The sequence below is a fragment of the Equus przewalskii genome, chromosome 16 (assembly GCF_037783145.1).
Source record: "Equus przewalskii isolate Varuska chromosome 16, EquPr2, whole genome shotgun sequence".
Lineage (NCBI taxonomy): Eukaryota > Metazoa > Chordata > Mammalia > Perissodactyla > Equidae > Equus > Equus przewalskii.
The window spans coordinates 19,296,362-19,315,076 of NC_091846.1; the positions used below are offsets into that span (position 1 = coordinate 19,296,362).

General features: G+C 44.1%; 1 protein-coding gene across 16 annotated transcripts in view; it reads left to right on the forward strand.

Moving 5' to 3' along the window:
• ATP7B (ATPase copper transporting beta) overlaps positions 1 to 18,715 on the forward strand; it is a 111,387-nt gene that overhangs the window by 52,918 nt on the left and 39,754 nt on the right. For 8 of the 16 annotated variants that reach the window (XM_070578781.1, XM_070578783.1, XM_070578782.1 and 5 more), the window contains 4 exons: positions 5,163 to 6,393; positions 13,982 to 14,239; positions 15,829 to 15,992; positions 17,916 to 18,077. In XM_070578781.1, coding sequence (XP_070434882.1) covers positions 5,163 to 6,393; positions 13,982 to 14,239; positions 15,829 to 15,992; positions 17,916 to 18,077 — 1,815 coding nt within the window. Of the gene's footprint in view, positions 1 to 2,282; positions 2,540 to 5,162; positions 6,394 to 13,981; positions 14,240 to 15,828; positions 15,993 to 17,915; positions 18,078 to 18,715 lie in introns of those variants that run through there. The other 8 variants (XM_008541827.2, XM_070578789.1, XM_070578793.1 and 5 more) reach the window with 2 other exon arrangements.

Below are 18,715 nucleotides of genomic sequence, written 5' to 3' on the forward strand. Positions count from 1 at the left end.
TCACCAAAATAAACTCAAAATGGATCAAAGACCTAAAGGTGAGACCTGAAACCATAAGGCTTCTAGAAGAAAACGTAGGCAGTACACTCTTTGACATCAGTATCAAAAGGATCTTTTCAGACACCATGTCTTCTCAGAGAAGGGAAACAATAGAAAGAATAAACAAATGGAACTTCATCAGACTAAAGAGCTTCTTCAAGGCAAATTTCAGTTGTACATTAATGTTTGTCAGTCGTGTTGTAGGTGCACCACTTCACCCTTTGTGCCCACCCACCACCCTACCTTTCCCCTGGTAGCCACTAATCTGTTCTCTTTGTCTGCATTTTTAAATTCCTCATATGAGTAGAGTCATACAGAGATTATCCTTCTCTAACTGATTGAAACAAAAAAACAACCCACTAACTGGGCAAAAATATTTGCAAGTCATGTATCTGACAAAGGCTTAATATCCATAATATATAAAAAACTCTCACAACTCAACAACAAAAAAATCAAACAACCCGATCAAAAAACTGGGCTAGAGACATGAACAGACATTTCTCCAAAGAAGATATACAGATGGCCAATAGGCACATGAAAAGATGTTCATCATCCCTGATCATCAGGGAAATGCAAATCAAAAGTACACTAAGATATCACCTTACACCCATTAGAATGACAAAAATATCTAAAACTAATAGTAACAAATGTTGGAGAGGTTGTGGAGAAAAAGGAACCCTCATACGCTGCTGGTGGGAATGCAAACTGGTGCAGCCACTATGGAAAACAGTATGGAGATTCCTCAAAAAATTAAAAATAGAACTACCATACGACCCAGCTATTCCACTACTGGATATCTATCCAAAGAGCTTGAAGTCAGCAATTCCAAAAGTCCTAAGCACCCTAATGTTTACTGCAGCATTATTTACAGTAGCCAAGACATGGAAGCAACTTAAGTGCCATCAACAGATGAATGGATAAAGAAGATGTGGTATATATATACAATGGAATACTACTCAGCTGTAACACAGAACAAAATCGTCCCATTTGCAACAACACGGATGGACCTTGAGGGAATTTTGTTAAGTGAAATAAGCCAGTTAGAGAAGGATAATCTCTGTATGACTCTACTCATATGAGGAATTTAAAAATGCAGACAAAGAGAACAGATTAGTGGCTACCAGGGGAAAGGTAGGGTGGTGGGTGGGCACAAAGGGTGAAGTGGTGCACCTACAACACGACTGACAAACATTAATGTACAACTGAAATTTCACAAGATTGTAACCTATCAACTCAATAAAAAGAAAACCCACACACAGACACACACACAGACACACACACATTGAAAACTATCCAGACACCCAGCAACTGTTATTAGGTTGCTCCTAAACCAACAGATACTCTGGTGATTCATGAAGTTGTGTTATTTGCAGACCTCTGTCTTCCGTAAATGCTTGTTCTTAGAAACCTACCGTTCTAGAAGGGGGACCTCTGAGTATTGTTTTCTACAAACAAATAGCTTCCAACACTTCTGCAGGCCCTTTTGGCAGGAGCATAGAATCAACAATCCAGGACTTAAGAGCCAGCATTAGGGCTTGGGATTTGGTGACTTGTAGCTAAAGGTAGAACCAAGAAAAATAAGTTGGGTAAGTAAATCATTAGGGATTTCTTTTTCCAACAGAAGAGATGATTGATGGTTAGGTCTTATTATAAAGAAGCAATTTCTGCTTACAAAGATAGTATATTAAGGTGAATGTGCTTGAATATCTTAGTTTTTCCTTCATTCTTTTCAATTAAATAAGTATTTAATTAATACCAGTTATAATCAAGTCACTGTTCTGGATCTCCTTTCTGCTCATGTTATTTCAATTTTCAAATTGTTTTTTAGAATTTGGTAATGCATGTGTGTTGTACAATAGGTTGTACAGTGAAAAGTAACTCTTTTTCCCCCACTCCTGTACCCCAGCTACCTGATCCCTTCAGCTGCCCAGTCCTCCTCAAACTCTGCACTGGTTTCTTATATATTCTTCCAGAGGTAATCTATGTATTTACAAGCATCTGTGTGTATATTAATCTTTTTCTCATACAAATAATGCTAGCATACTGCGATAGACTTATTTTGGTGGCCCTCCTAATGAACTACACCTCCTTGTATTCAAGCCTTTATGTAATTCCATTCCACATTGACTGAGCTTGGCCATGTGACTAGCTTTTCCAATGATGAGTTAGCGAATGTGATGCAAGTGAAGGCTTGGTAAGTGACTGCACCATGGGACTTGTTCTCTGGGAATGCTCACTATTGTGACACTCCCTCTCAGAACCCAGAACCCGCCAACTGTCAAGTACTCAACCTAGCCGTGTGGAGAGGCTACCTGGAAGAGACCAAGGTCCAGCAGCCTCCCGATGGCAGCCAGTATCAACTTGCCACCAACCATGTGATAAATGAACCATCTTCTTGGAAGTGGAACCTGTAGCCCTGTTCAAGCCATTCCAGATGAGGAGCAGAGATGAGCTTTTCCTGCCAACCCCTGTCCAAATTGAAAAACTGTGAGCTGTCATTGTAAGCCACTAGATTTGGTTTGTCATATAGCAATAGATAACCGAAACACTATATACCCTATATATTTTTTCACTGAACAATATATTGGCTATCAGTCTATTTCTTTTCTTTCTTTTTTTTTGAGGAAGATTAGCCCTGAGCTAATTGCTGCCAATCCTCCTCTTTTTGCTGAGGAAGGCTGGCCCTGAGCTAACATCCATGCCCATCTTCCTCTACTTTATATGTGGGACGCCTACCACAGCATGGCTTTCCAAGCGGTGCCGTGTCTCTACCCGGGATCCAAACTGGTGAACCCCGGGCCGCCAAAGCGGAATGTGTGCGCTTAACTACTGAGCCACCGGCCCGGCCCCATGCCATCAGTCTATTTGAATACGTACTGTAGAGTTGCCTCATTGTTTTTAAGAGCTGCATAGTACTTCATTGTATGGCTGTGCAGTAATTTAATTAACCAACCTCTTATTGATGGACATTTTTCCAGTCCTTTGCAGCATTTAATATCTTTGTTGTGTGCTTCCTTTTGTACATGAACAGATAGACTTATTGGCTAAATTCTTAGAAGTAGAGTTGCTGGGTCAAAGAGCATATGAATTTGTAATTTTAATAGGTATTGCCAAGTTGACCTCTAGAGAGTTTACACGCCCGCTAGCTCTGGAGAACACGGTGATGGGTGTCAATCTGAGTGGTGAAAACTGCCCTGTAGTGTGCTTGGAATGTTACATTTCTCCTGTAATATTGTTTCTTCTTATATTGAAAGCCATTTGCATTTCCTTTTCGATGGACTATCTTCTTTTTTCTGTTGGATTTTTGACATTTTTCTTCTTTGAAGGAGCTCTTTATATAGTAAAGAAATTGGTTCTTAATTTGCTTAATGTGAAGCAAATCTTTTTTCCCCTCAGCTTATTGTTTGTCTTTTGCCTTGCTATGAGCAATTTTTTCTCTTATTATGGTTAGATATATTAGTCTTTTATAGCTTCTGGATTTTCTTGTTTTTGTTTTGTCATATTAAGGCTTTCCCCACTCTGAGATTATTATAGATATTGTCCCATGTTTTCTTCTGGTATTTTTATTTCATTTTTTACATCTTCATCTTTGATCTATCTGAAATGTCTTTTGATACATAGGTTCCAAATTTATATTTTTCTGAATAGATTTCACAGGTGGCTACCCAATTGTCCATTACTACTGTTATATCATTCTTATCATACACTACATTTTTGTATTGGTACCACAGATAATTTCAGTATATTTATTAGATTCAACAAACTCTTTTGAGTTGCTACCCATAAATTATTTAATTACACCCTTTTTTCTCTACTATTTTAGGAAATCCTACAGTGAATACTTTAAAAAAAATCTTTATAATTATTAATTCCAAACTAGCTTATGATTTCCTTTATGGATATACAAATGAACATTTATGGGCTGTTTTCAAAGTTATTTAAACTTTCATCTTGTCATGCTGCTCAAAAGCTGAAGATGGAAAGATAGCGTTTTATGTGCAGGATACAGAGAAGGTCAATCCATGTTCCTAAGGCTCATCTGAGGATAAGCAGGTTGTGTAGGTATAGAGAGGGCTATGCTTTTTTAATCATGTACCATATGTAAAAGCCTGTTCCCAAATTTCTGAAGCATGTAATAGTAGTGGTATAAAAGCTATATCTAAATTAAGAGAGTGATGAGGCTGGGACCCTTTGAAAGGAAAGTTGTGTCTTGTTAATAGAATGACTGAGGCCACATTATTATAAGAAGAAATGAGGAAAAATTACGCTTGTACTGTGGTATATCAAGAAAATGGTCCATTTGATTTGCTGAAGTACTTGTGGTTTTCGGTAATGACTGTGACTGTCCTGAACACCCAGGAGGGCAGTGACACTCAGCCAAGGCAGAACTGAGCCGTTTCCTGTTAAATTCAACTTTCTATTTTTCTGGCTTTTCCCTTCATGCCCGTCTTGACCCAGCTCTTTGTCCTCATTTCCCCTGGCTCAGGGAACGTACTTCCAGACCTTTTTTCACAGGCAATGTGGTCTGACCCCATGGAACCTGGGAGGTCTGCCCTCCCTGTGGTTGTTAACCCTAGTTAACCCCTGCTCAGAGAATGAGACAGACACCTCTAGAAGGAGACAAAGAGTTAAGGTGGCACCTACTCTTGTGTGTTTTGCAGCAGGACCCCCAAAATTTGAGCTGAAAGTACCAAGTTCTGTGGGGAGGTTTCAGGTATCAGCGGGCCACGGGGGTGGCTCTCAGGGACACCTGTGGACTCCTGTGCTCTCTGCCTCTGTCACAGGCCTGCTATGCTTGTTCTGTGCTTATAAGCTGCATCCTGTTCTCCTCCTTTCCTAGAGAAACCATGTCTTTGGGGCAAGAAAAACATTTCACTAAAGTGGACAGTTGACTTGTAGGTTCAGAATCACAGAATGTCAGAGGTAAAAGGAGCCCATCCGAACCCTTCATTTGATAAATAATGTCTTTATAGCCTTTTTTCCCTGCATTTTATGCTCTTGTACTCTTTGGATGTTTTGGCACTAGTGACATTGTTTTTCATTTTCTCAGTGCCAGAGAAGCTGGGATATCTTAGATAATGTTTAGTTTTAAGGATAAATAATGTTATTTCTTTCCCTTTTAGATACTATCTAAACTTTCTTTGCCTGCTCGCGGCTGGGAACCAACGATGAAGCAGAGTTTCGCCTTCGACAATGTTGGCTACGAAGATAGTCTGGACGGTGTCTGCCCTTCTCAGACAAGCACCGGCACCATCAGCATTTTGGGCATGACTTGCCAGTCATGTGTAAAGTCTATCGAGGGCAGGATTTCCACTTTGAAAGGCATCGTGAACATTAACGTTTCCCTGGAACGAGGCAGTGCTACTGTGAAATACATGCCATCGGTCGTGAGCCTGCCACAGGTTTGCCGTCAAATTGAGGACATGGGCTTCACGGCCAGCACTGCAGAAGGAAAGTCTGTCTCCTGGCCCTCAGGGTCTTCGTCTGCCCTGGAGGCCATGGTCAAGCTTCGGGTGGAGGGCATGACGTGCCAGTCCTGTGTCAGCTCCATAGAAGGCAAGATTGGGAAACTGCAAGGAGTAGTGAGAGTCAGGGTCTCACTCAGCAACCAAGAGGCAGTCATCACTTATCAGCCTTTTCTTATTCGACCCCAAGAGCTCAGGGACCATGTCAACGACATGGGGTTTGAAGCTGTCATCAAGAACAAAGTGCCTCCCTTAAGCCTGGGTCCAGTCGATATTGGGCGGTTACAGAGCACTAACCCAAAGACACCTTCAGCTTCTGCTAACCAGAATTCCAATAACTCTGAGACCTTGGGGCACCAAGGGAGCCAGCTAGTCACCCTGCAACTGAGAGTAGATGGAATGCGTTGTAAGTCTTGTGTCTTGCATATTGAAGAAAGTATAGGCCGCCTCCCAGGGGTTCAAAATATTCAAGTGTCCTTGGAGAACAGAACTGCCCAAGTACAGTATGACCCTTCTCGTGTCTCCCCGGGGGACCTGCAGAGGGCCATTGAGGCTCTTCCACCTGGACACTTTAAAGTTTCGCTTCCTGATGGAACCGAAGGGAGTGGGGCAGATAATGGATCTTCCACACGTCACTCCCCTAGCCCCCTGCAGAGAACCCAGGTGCAAGGCACGTGCCGTACTGTGGTGCTTGCCATTGCTGGCATGGCCTGTGCATCCTGTGTGCAGTCCATCGAAGGCCTGATCTCCCAAAGGGAAGGGGTGCAGCGAGTATCAGTCTCTTTGGCTAAAGGGACTGGAACAGTTCTCTATGATCCTTCTGTAACTAACCCAGAGGAACTCCGCGCTGCTGTAGAAGACATGGGATTTGAGGTGTCAGTCATCTCTGGTACGTAGTCGATATGTTTGAAGCACATCCTGGGGTCATCTCCTTTTCTTTTTGTGCTTACTACATGGTACCTGCACGATTAGACAGGTAAGCCACACCCACTGCTTCACATGTTGACTGTGGTGACAAAATTTTGCATCTTTTCCTCACATGGTAAGTTTGTCAGCATAGAGGAAATAGAATTTTGAAGTGTTTTGATTTTGCCTCTCATGTAGCCGGGGCTAAAATGCTGGTAAGTTCCTTGGATTTTTGGTTCTCTTCTTAAGAGAACTCTGATTTTGTATTCTTTTTTAAAAAGAATACTGTGGGAACATCAGGCCCTTCTCTCTCCACAGGAACCATCCATCATCATTTTCTCTGAAGATTTCTTTGCCAAACAAAATAAAGTAATAAATACAACAGAACCTTAGGCTCACTACCTGGAGCTCATTCTTTTTTTAATATTAGTCATTTTATTTATGTATATATGTATGTATGTATTTATTTATTTATTTTTAAGATTTTATTTTTTCCTTTTTCTCCCCAAAGCCCCCCCGGTACATAGTTGTATATTCTTCGCTGTGGGTCCTTCTAGTTGTGGTATGTGGGACGCCGCCTCAGCGTGGCTTGATGAGCAGTGTCATGTCCGCGCCCAGGATTCGAATCAACGAAACACTGGGCCACCTGCAGCGGAGCGTGTGAACTTAACCACTTGGCCACGGGGCCAGCCCCCTTATTTATTTATTTTTTGAGGAGGATAAGCCCTGAGCTAACATCTGCTGCCAATCCTCCTCTTTTTGCTGAGGAAGGCTGGCCCTGAGCTAACATCGGTGCCCATCTTCCTCCACTTTATATGTGGGACGCCTACCATAACATGACTTTTGCCACACAGTGCCATGTCTGCACCCGGGATCCGAATTGGCGAACCACAAGCCGCCGAAGCGAAACGTGTGCACTTGAACACTATGCCACCAGGCCGGCCCCCTATAGCTCATTCTTAAAATGAGAGTTAAGGAAAGGATTCAGTGATGATTTCCCTTGCCCCCTTGGTGGCTGTGAGAAGAGGGGTAGGGGTGATAATCTTCACAAAGCAAGGTGCCTACATACCTTGCCGTCATGTCACTAGACAGAGTTTCCAGGGGAGTGGCAGCAGTTCCTGCTCCCCCCTCCTCTCATTGACATGCTAGCCAGTGGCCGTTCCCTTGCGGATTTCCTCTTTCATTTCCCTTACATGGGAGCCCTGCAGAGGCAGCATCATTTTAGCACCTTCTGCGTTTTGCCGTGCACCAGGACTGTGAGAGTTGTGGGCTGCTGAATGAACAAGACACCATCTCTCCTGAGAGCTTATCTTGTGGTGATGTGGAGACCGAGGAGGAGGAAACCACTGCAGAGCAGCAGGACAAGTCCTGTGTGAGTCCAGGCGAGGGGCACCTGAACCAAGCTTGAGGGTTTAGGAAGGACTCCTCTGGGAGTCACTCCTAATTGGGAGTGAACTAGTGAGGGACAGGGCACGGGGAGGAGACTGGCAATGTTGGAGGCCCAGGAAGCAGCCTGGGCAGTGGCCTGAAGGCCTCAGAGGCAGCGCAGTGTGCTGGGGAAGCTGTAGAGGAATGTGGAGTGGCCTGAGTGTGAAGACTCAGAGGTGGTGAGACTGAGGCTGGACACTGGGTGGGCCACCTTGAATGGGGCCTACCTGTCAAGCTGAATTTGGACTTTCTTGTAGAGGTGATGGCAGTTACCAGTGGATTTTAGTCAGGAAGCACAGATCAGATTATATTTTAGAAGGCCAGTTGGTATCAGGGTGCAGTGTGCATTGAGGCACTGAGACCATGTAGGAGGATGGGTGAGAAATGATATGGAGCTGGAGAGCAAGAGATGGATTTAAAAGACCTTCAACGGGCTGGTCCCATGGCCTAGTGGTTAAGTTTGGCACACTTTGGCAGCCCAGGTTCTTGGGTTCGGATCCTGGGTATGGACCTGTACTACTTGTTGTCCTTGCTGTGGTGGCAACCCATGTGTAAAGTAGAGGAAGATTGGCACAGGTGTTAGCTCAGGGCTAATCTTTCTCAGCAAAAAAACAAAACAAAATTCAGGAGGTCAGATCTACCAAGCTTGCTTATTAAGAAGTGTGTGGCGGATGGGGGTAGGCCATGGAGGAAAGCGAGAGCCTGGGATAAGCCCTAGCTGAGGTAGACGCTGGAGGACAGCTGGCTTTGTGAATCTTAAATTCTGGGGAAGATGGGCTGGAAATGCAGATTTGAGTGATGGGAGCCATGGGAGATGACAGAAGACCCGGAAAGAGTGAGCATGAGAAGGGAAAGGAGCAGAGGGACGAATGCGAAGGCCCTGGTATAGAAGGAAGGGGTGCCTTGGGGAGGAGGACCTTGAAGACAAGTGGTGCAGGAAGAGAGTGGAGTCCTAGAAATAAAGGAAGGCAGCCGCAGAGGCTCAGGTTTAACTAGGAGGAGGCCATTGGCACCTTGGCAGGAGCTGCTTCAGGACCCCGGGAAGGTGGGAGCCCCGCCTGCATTGGGATGAGGAGGGCAGACCACCCCACCAGTAGCTTAGGCTGGGGACGGATGAAGAGGGCGATAGATGGGCAGGGGGTGGTCAAGAGAGAGGCTGAAGATAAGGAGGGAGAGCGGGACATTTTGTGAGGGACAACTATGTGGGTGGTAATGTTGTAGCTGTGTAGGTGCCAAGATACTGGCCCTGTTTGTCAGTGCAAATTGCAGGCTGGACTAGGACAGGGACATGAGCCTCTGGCTGGAACTGAGTGCTGTAGGGCAGTACCAGTTCAGCACTAAGAAGAGCTCATGGGCAGTGCCCGCTGGCCGTGCTCAGGGCCAGCTGGACTTGAGTTTCCTACATCCGCTTTCCTGGGCCACTGGGATAAAGTGTGTCTCCTGGAAAAGTTCACTCTGTTGTAGTACTTTCCTGCACTCATGCCCTTAAAGGGCCTGGGTGGGTCATGTGGAGGGACTTGGCCCCAATCTGTACTTTGTCTCTTGTGCTAAGTTTCAGGAAGGAGTTTTTTTTTAAAACAAATCTTGGAAACACAATAGAATAGGGTAAGTCCTGTACTCAAAATGTCAGAATGTAGTGTGGAGTTATCATCTGCTGCATTTGTGTGAGGCTTAAAGTTTTTCAACAGTGGAATATATTATTAGCAGTAGAAAGAAATTTGCATTGAACTGCATAATCTGGAATAATGTGCTTTGACTAAGTAAACCTGAAAGGAAAAGAACAGTGATTTTTTTGCTGAGGAAGATTGGCCCTGAGCTAACATCTGTGCCCATCTGCCTCTACTTTGTATGTGGGACACCTGTCACAGTATGGCTTGATAAGCAGTGCATAGGTCCATGCCCAGGATCCAAACCGGTGAACCCCAGGCCGCCAAAGCAAAGTGTGCAAACTTAACTACCGTGTTGCTGTGCTGGCCCCAGAGCAGTGATTTTTATTGGCTAGAATTATGTTTAGCCCAAGAGGTATTTAGGGTACCAGATTTAGCAAATAAAAATATGAGGATACCTAGTTAAATTTGAATTTCAGACAATGAATAATGTTTTAGTACATGTCCCATGCAATATTTGGGACATACTTATTCTAGAAAATTATTTGTTCTTTATCTGAAATTCAAATTTCGCTGGATGTCCTCTCTTTTACCTGGTGATCTTAATTTAGCATAAACTATCAGTGTGTGGGTGAGTCTCTTTTATAGCCACTTAACTGCTAAAAAGGCATTGTTCGTATTTGATTGGTCATTCTGGTTTGACCAGCGGCTTCTTCAGGACAGTCTTCAAACCATGTGGTTTGTTTCTCCTTTGACTCAGTAGCAGCCAGTACACAGTAGGTATTTGTGAAGGAAATAGAGAAAATGATGACTGTGACAGCAGGGTCACATGGTAGCTCACTGGAGGGGTTTAATCCGGGGAACTACTCACAAAGGTGTTAGAGAGCTGAAAGCCCGAACAGGAGTGGAGGGAAACCCAAGAGATTACAAATAGCAGAAGCCACCCCCCAGGTGGGAGGGTCTGAGGAAGAGGGGTGTTGCTGGAGCCCAGGGCCTGGGCCAGCCTGGTGGGAGCTGGCACCACTGCACCGCAAGGGGTGAGGCCGTGGCCAGGAGCTGGGAGCCCAGGAGACACGTAGGGATGTTGTGGGTTTTCTCCCTTTCTCTCCTCTTGTGTCCCACTTGTCACCTTCCATATGCCCAATTTAATCAGTAATTAGTTGACAAGGGAGCCTGGGAAAAGTGGTTTGCAGGGGTCAGCCCTCTGTGACACTGGGGCAGGGAGAAGGAGGAGACTGGTCTGAGATAACATAGGCAGATGGCAGGCATTGAATTTCAGTCAACTTATTTGACAGTTAAAAATACGTTTAGACATGGTTTTTATCTAAAGGGCAGCTCTGCATTTCTTCACTGGTTCGCATGGTAAGTACTTTTAGAATGAATGAATGGATAAATGGATATGTGAGTATAGTGTGAGGGAAGGTCATCTGTCATGTATAACATGTTCCTCTCACCCTTGTAAATAGGTCATGTCACTTTCTGAACACATTCCCTCATCCTGGCATGTGGTGAGACACTTCTGGGTCCCAGGCACTGTGCTCAGAGGCAGCCTGTCACCTGCTCATGTGCGGCTCACACTCCAACAGGGAACAGGTCACAGAGACTCATCATCCAAGGCAGGTTAGAACAAAGGAGACAAGGAAGATGTAGGTAAAGCGCTTTTGAGATTTAGAAGATAAGGAGCATCCGATTGTGGGGCTCCCAAAGACTTGATGGTAGAAGTCATGTTGGAGCTGGTCTTGGCTGGGATTTCAGAATGGAAAGGGTTTCAGCAGGCAGAAAAGGGCAGGGCTGCATACCAGGCAGAGGAGACGGAAGCATGGGTCTGAAGGTGGGAGTCCTCCAGGTGTGTCTTGGGAGCAGTCTGGCTTGGATGGAGCTTGGGTCTAAGTAATGGGAGATAAGGTCGGACAGGCTGGCACCCTGGTGCAAGCCACCCTCGTTTGTCTCCTGGATCCTGGAAGAGCTTCCGAACTGGTCTGCCTGCTTCCTGCCTTTCAGCCTTACAGTCTGTTCCCAGCCCAGCATTTGCAGCGATCCTGTTACTCCACTGATGCTCCAAAGCACTCTCCTCTCGTGTTGTAAGAAGAAGAGTCCCTGTGGTGGTCTAGAAACCCCCACCCTCACCCATTACCTTTCTGACCCCTTTCGATTCCTCATATCAGGCTTGCTGTCCCCTCTGTCTGGAATGCTCTTCCTCCAAAATCCACATGAAATTCATTTCATATATGGTCTTCTGGACTTTTCCCAAAGCATATATAATTTATATTTAGAAATATATAGGTTTGTATTACACATGGTTTTGTAATTTGCTTTTTCACCCTGCAGTTTATCATAAACATACTTCTGTGGTCCGTCCATATGTCTGCAACACCATGTTCAATGTTTATACGGTAACTTAGTTTCCTATTGGACTGTTCCTATCTATTTTGTGCATGTGATTGTAAATAATACTCATGGATATCTTTGAGGCTTATCTGTGTGCAGACACTTATTTCCTTATGAAAAATATCTGAAAGCGTGATTGCTCTATCACAGAGTATAAACATTATTTCATTCCATCACAAATATTTATTGTGCCTCTACCAAGTGCACAATAGTACAAATAGATGTGCTATTTTTGATAATATTGTCAAATAGACTTCCAGGAAGCAGAATCAATTCATATGCCTACCTCTAATATCAGTACAGATTGATAAAGGACCCAGTAGCATAGGCTTGTTTGGGTCTTTGTTCATTTATTTCAACTTTCTTAGCAATCCTCAGAAGCCCATAGTTCAGCTGAGTCATACCTCAATGTTAGAAAATGGCGATGTGTAAATTGTAGGTTAGTTAGGGGGTATGAAATTGTCTGCGTTAGCACAGATATTCCTGAAACTGTTGATCACAGTATTTGGATAGAAAGGCAGGGGAATCCAGAAAACAGGTGATGGACTGGGAAATAGGGTTGGACAGGTGCAGGAGGGTTGATGGGGGCAGGAGGTAGAAAGTTAAGAGATTGTGGCCACAGAATAGATTTTGTGAGTTTGAGATTGAAGGGGGAAGTCATTTTGAACAATGACAAAATCCGAGAGTGAACCTGTGCTGGGAGGTGGCGTGGTGGTCTCTGCATCAAGAAGGTGGAGGTCCTGTAAGGCCAGAGTGCTGGAGGGTCTCAGCGAAGGTGCTAAAAGTGTTGATCAACCGAACTCTCAGCGTGAGTGCAAGTAGTTTTAGCACTTTCCAGAAAATGAGCAAAACTTCCCAATATGTGGGATTTATTCAGAAGAGAAACTTAAAAGTTATGGGCTGTTGTCAATACAGGTTAATGCCAACTTCTGTCTTCTGCAGCTGTGGATTTTCAAATAACCAGAGTTCATCTTTGATATAATTATCGTTTCTATATACTCGTAAAGGTATTTTGTGTCATCAAAATAGTGTGACTTTCTGAAGTGATGAAAATGTTCCATATTTTAATCTGGCTGATGCTTAGTTATGTAGGTATATCCATATGTGATAGGCACAATAATGGCCCCCAAAGATGTCCATACCCTCATCCGCAGAACTTGTGAAGACGTCTGTGCTTTAACCCCCAGAACTCAATGGGGAAAGGATGGTCTTTTTAGTATATGTAGCTGGGTCAATTGGATATCCAAACAGAAAGAAGTTAATCTTGACTGTCACCTCATACTCTCTGCAAAAGTTAATTTGAGGTATATAGTGGGCCTGAATGTGGACGTTTATTAAAATAACAGAGCTTGTAGAAGAACACGTCATGAATGTTTTCAGTGTTGAGATAGAGCACAAAATGCACCAGCCGTTGAAGTTGGTTTAGTTGACTGATCAATTGGGCTTCATTAACATTAGGGACTTCTTTTATCAAAAGAGTCGCCATTAGATGAGGGTGAAACGCAGACTGCAGACTGAGAGCAGATAAATACCTGCCGTGTGGACAACTGACAAAGGAGTCATGTCCGGGATGTGTATAGGACTTCTACAGACAGTGAGAAAAAACAAACCCCTCGATAAAGGTGTTTGGGGTCGTTTTGATTCTCATGGGGCTGGGGCGAATCTCTGCTCACCGGAATGAGACAACAGTGAGGGGACAGATCTTGGAGTTAAACAGACCTGGTTTACAAGCTAGCCTCACTACTTACTGCCTAAGGGGTTTGGGGCAAATTATTTAATTTCTTGTAACTTAGTTCATCTATAAAATGAGGATGATAGTGGTATTTAGCACGTAGAGCTATTTTAAGGATTAAAGGAGCTCATACATGTGCTGAGGAGAGTGCCCAGTGAGTTCTTACGGTTACCATCATCTAATTAGAGCGTTCACCTAACCAGAACATTCCATTCTTGAAGTATCAGTGTATTTTCATATGTCTGTAATTGTGTGCCTGTGTCTCTGGTTGTGGGGAGGGAGAAACAGCTATAGAAACACACCCTTCATGTAGCCTCTCTAAGAACTTTCATCTGAAAAGTGTCAGACTTTCACCTCCTGTGCTAAAAAATAAATTTGTTGTTCTAATTTGAATAATTTCTGACATTTCATCCTAGAAAATGGTTCTAGCAACCATGTTGGAAACCACACTGTGGAGAACTCCATGGTGCAAACTGCAGCTGGCTCACCTCTGTCCGTGCAGGAAGTGGCTCCTTACACTGGGGGGCCGCCTCAAAACCACAGCTCTGGCCGCTCATCAAAGTCCCGGCAAGCCACCGCGACAGTGGCACCACAGAAGTGCTTTTTACAGGTCACAGGCATGACCTGTGCGTCCTGTGTTTCTGTCATAGAGAAAAACCTACAGAAAGAAGACGGTAAGAGATCTGCAGCCACGTTAAACCGGGAATGCTGTGTAGACTCTTGTATACTGCAGTCAGCAAAATGGGACACTGTGTTCTCCCTTCAGAAACTTCCTTGACTGTGTTTATCAGGAGCCCTGATAACCTGGTAGCAAGTTCATTCTGTGATAGGATAGATGTGCATTGTTGTCCAGTGTTTTTTGGACAGTTGGCATCTCTTCTTTAAGAAGTGTGTAGTTTGTTTGAGATAAAATGTATCTCAGTAAGTTAACCACGGGAAATCCAGCTTAAAGGCCACACTTCATTTCATGGGTGGCCTCCTCAATTAGCTTGTCCTAGCAATAGTCTTTATTTTTCCCCTCCAATCCCATCAGTCTCTTCCTATCAAATGAATAAATAGCCTGCATTTTGTGGAAAAGTTCCAATTTCAAATACTCTGTCCTGTTGTCCCTGTAAACCATAGAATGTTGTAAAAATGCCAAAGTTTTGTCCTCCAAACTACATTTCAAATACTGTCTCTTAAACCTGAAAATGCAACAAAAATTCTGTCCTAGTTTTTTGTTTGGAAAATAACCATGACTGCCCTGCCACCAGAATCACTTTTTCTCTTTCCTCACCCCACTGGCCCCATGTGTCTCTGCTCGGTGTCCTTGGCCCTTAGAATCAAACCTAAATTAGGATGGCACTTTCTCCAGCCTCTTGTTCACTATTCTTTATAGCTTCCTGGAGCTCTAGAACGACCATTCTCAAATTGAGGTGTTATAGGAGTTCCTTTTTCATCCATGGGCTGGTTGCTCATAAAATTAACCTATTTCTCACAGTGCCTATGTTTCTGTGCCTGGCTTGAATCCCTCATTTTTATCCCTTATGGCATCCTTTCTAAAGCACCGCATTCCTTTCATTTATCTGAATGAGCCCTTTTCCCCCCTTAAACTAACACAATAGTCTTAGCAAGGTAGTCTGTGGGATTTCTTTTTCACTCCTGAAAGTGATTAGAAACTGAAAAAGAGTAGGGAAAACCACTTTTGAAAAATATTATTTTTCCTTTTATGAAAGTGTCTGGAGAAAAAAGTACATTCTTTATGTGACAGTGGTTGCTAGCTATAGACGACATGCCTTGCTTTGAGGTGCATGCACCCATCAGTGTCTTCTAGAACCTGACTCAAAGTGGCCCCTTAGCTAGCAGCACGGGCATCGCCTGAGAGCTGGGTCCACCTGCAGAACCTCAGACCCCACCTCAGAACAACCCAACTAGAATCTGTAGTTTTGTAACAAGGTCCTCAGATGATTCATGTGTCCATTAAGTTGTGGAAGCATGTTCTAATGGTTCTCACACTTGACGGTACGTTAAATCACCTGGGGAACTTTAAAAAAAGAAAGATGCTTGGCACCCGTCCTGAGCGATTCTGACTTAGTTGATCTGGGTTAAGGGCCAGGTGTGGTGATTATTAAAGGCTCTCCAAGTGATCCTAATGTGCCGCCAAGTTTGAGAACCATTGTTCTAGAGGCTTCTGGGGCAGATGTTTTTCTTTGTTAGGTTGTGTTGAACATGTCATCTCAGAGGCCCTGCCTTAAGTGTTACAGCTGTGGCTCAATGGTTTCAGGTATTCTCTCTGTGCTGGTTGCCTTGATGGCCGGAAAGGCAGAGGTTAAGTATAATCCGGAAGTCATCCAGCCGCTTGAGATAGCTCGGCTCATCCAGGATTTGGGCTTCGAGGCAACAGTAATGGAAGACTGCACAGGCTCAGATGGCGACATTGAGCTGATCGTAAGTACGGTGACTGGGCTAGAGGCGGGGGCTAGAGGGTGGCAGGCCTCTGACAACCTGCAGGTGCGTTCTGACAGCACGCATGGCTGTGATCAGTAAACTTTCCCTATCTTGCATATATTCTGTTTGCTGTTGTTGTTGGGTGTTTTGTTTTCCATTGAAGCCAACAGCCATGTGTTCATTTTATGAAGGAATGTCAGTTCAGGAAGTCACAGTTGTGGCTCGCACTGGGTGCATTCAGGGTACTAGGAGGAGAAGGAGGTGGAGAGTCACAGGAGTGTTGGAGGGAGAGGAATTTAAAACAGTAGCTGTCCTGAGCTGGTTTGAGGGAGTTGATTATGAACACACTCCATAAAGCCTAGAGGGAAGCTAGAATGCTAGAGGTGTCCCAAGGTGAGTGGAGATGAGTCAGGTGGTAGCCAGTGCCATCAAAGATGGAGAGGGCCTGTGCGTAGGCACAGGGATGTCTAGAAGGTAGCTGGTGACTGGAGTGTCCTGAAGTGCTCCATCTGGGATGAACACCCAGGGTGGTTGTCGCTCCATTGTGGTTGGGTCGGGGTGTGTTGTTTCCTCTCTGTCCACTGTTATCAGCTGCACATGTCAAGTCATCAAAAACCGCAGTTACGCTTAGTATTTTGAATATGCTGTGTTCACAAGAACTTCTACACAAAGCTCTTTTTGTGTAAATAAAGGGAGACTTAGAGGAAGCCCACAAGGGATTGAGTAATGCTGTTTCACCAAGGTAGAAGGGTCTTTTTCTTTCTTACTGTGTTTAATCACTGCCATTAGTGCTAAGTAAATGTTTGAAGAACAAGTACCAAGGATGTGAGTGGCACTTTGAGCTCCTCGTAAGTGGTGTTCTTTGTAGAGCAGTAAACTGTTTGCTCTGGACGGGTCTCCACATTTGTTGAGGGGCAAAGTGTAATACTCGTTGGATTACAGCTTGAATCAGCCCCTATGACAGGAGCAGGGCCCCTGTTGCAGACTTCCAGGTCCAGGTGTGGATGGCTGTGCCTGCTCAGACTACTACTGTGTGGAAAATCTAGACCCAAGAATATTATTGGGAAAAACCTTGTTTTGAACAATGTTTTTTTGTTTTGTTTTGTCTTTTGGGGTTTTTTGTGAGGAAGATTGGCCTTGAGCTAACAACATCTGTTGCCAGTCTTCCTCTTTTTGTTTGAGTAAGATTGTCAGTGAGATAACATCTGTGCAGTCTTCCTCTATTTTATGTGGGATGCTGCCACAGCATGGCTTGACGAGTTGTGGTAGGTTCGTGCTGGGGATCTGAACCTGGAAACCCTGGGCCACTGAGGCAGAGTGCACAAACTTGATCGCCGTGCCACCTGGCCGGCCCCTCAATGTTTTTTTTTTAAAACTGAGCAGTATCAATAGTTACATCATCATCATATGTCCAGGCATTTTATGTAAACATTTTAGGTCTGTATTCAATTAGTATTCTGGGAAATGCTGATTGCTGATACTTGAAAGAATAAATGTCTGGTTTGCCTAATACGTATTACAGAGATGGCATGTCTCACTTCAGACTCCCTTTTCTCGCATCAAGACACACAGCGTGGTGTGCAGAAGTTGGATAACTGAGGCAGTGTGTAGAGTGGCTTATGAAAGCCCACCATTATCAGTGCTGAAAGTCAAGCCTGGGTCTGTTGACATCTGCTTGGTGATTGGCTCTGTGTCCTGTACCTGAGTTGGAGAGAACCATTGCTTATATCCCCAAAGCCCCTTGGGGAATAGTCAGGGTGGAAACCGTGCACATGGGGTTTGGAGGTGGGAGTCCAAAGTCTTGGGAACGTGCTGTGGAAGGAGGAAAGGCTTGTGACTGCCTATTAACCCAGCTCCCCCTGTGCCTTTGAGAGGGTCCTCTTGATCGTGGATGAGTGGGATTTTTGTCATCCTGTGCTGCAGATCACGGGGATGACCTGCGCTTCCTGCGTTCACAACATAGAGTCCACGCTCACGAGGACCAATGGCATCACCTATGCTTCCGTGGCCCTCACCACCAGCAAAGCCCATGTGAAGTTTGATCCTGAAATTATTGGTGCACGAGATATTGTCAAAATTATCGAGGTAAGTCATTCATTAAAAAATGTTATACCTACCTTCTTAAAAACAGTGGTTAATAATGAGAAAATATAGCTAAGCAAAAAAAAAAAGTCACCTAACCTAAAATCCTTCATGGTTTCCCTTAGAAATAAGGGGAATCATTTAAAAATAAACTGTGAAGTTAAGGAAATATCAGATAATAAAAATCAATGAATGGATAGAAAAAGATGGGAGAAAAAGACATTGTTTTAATTTCAGGTGTTCCATGAGAAACATCAGTATCACCAAGACACCTAGTACATGGGGTTAAGTTGCCTAATTATAGTTTTTTTTAATTGAGGTCATGATAATGGACAATGTTGTGAAATTTCATTTATAAATTATTATTTGTCCGTCACCATATAAGTGCTCCCCTTCACCCTTTGTACTCACCTCCCTGCCCCTCCCCCTGGTAACCACTGAACTCTTCTCTTTGTCTGTGTGTTTGTCTTCCACATATGAGTGAAATCATGTGGTGTTTGTCTTTCTCTATCTGGCTTATTTTGCTTAACATAATACCCTCAAGGTCCATCCATGTTGTTGTGAATGGGATGATTTTGTCTTTTTTATGGCTGAGTAGTATTCCATTGTATATATACACACGCCACATCTTCTTTATCCAT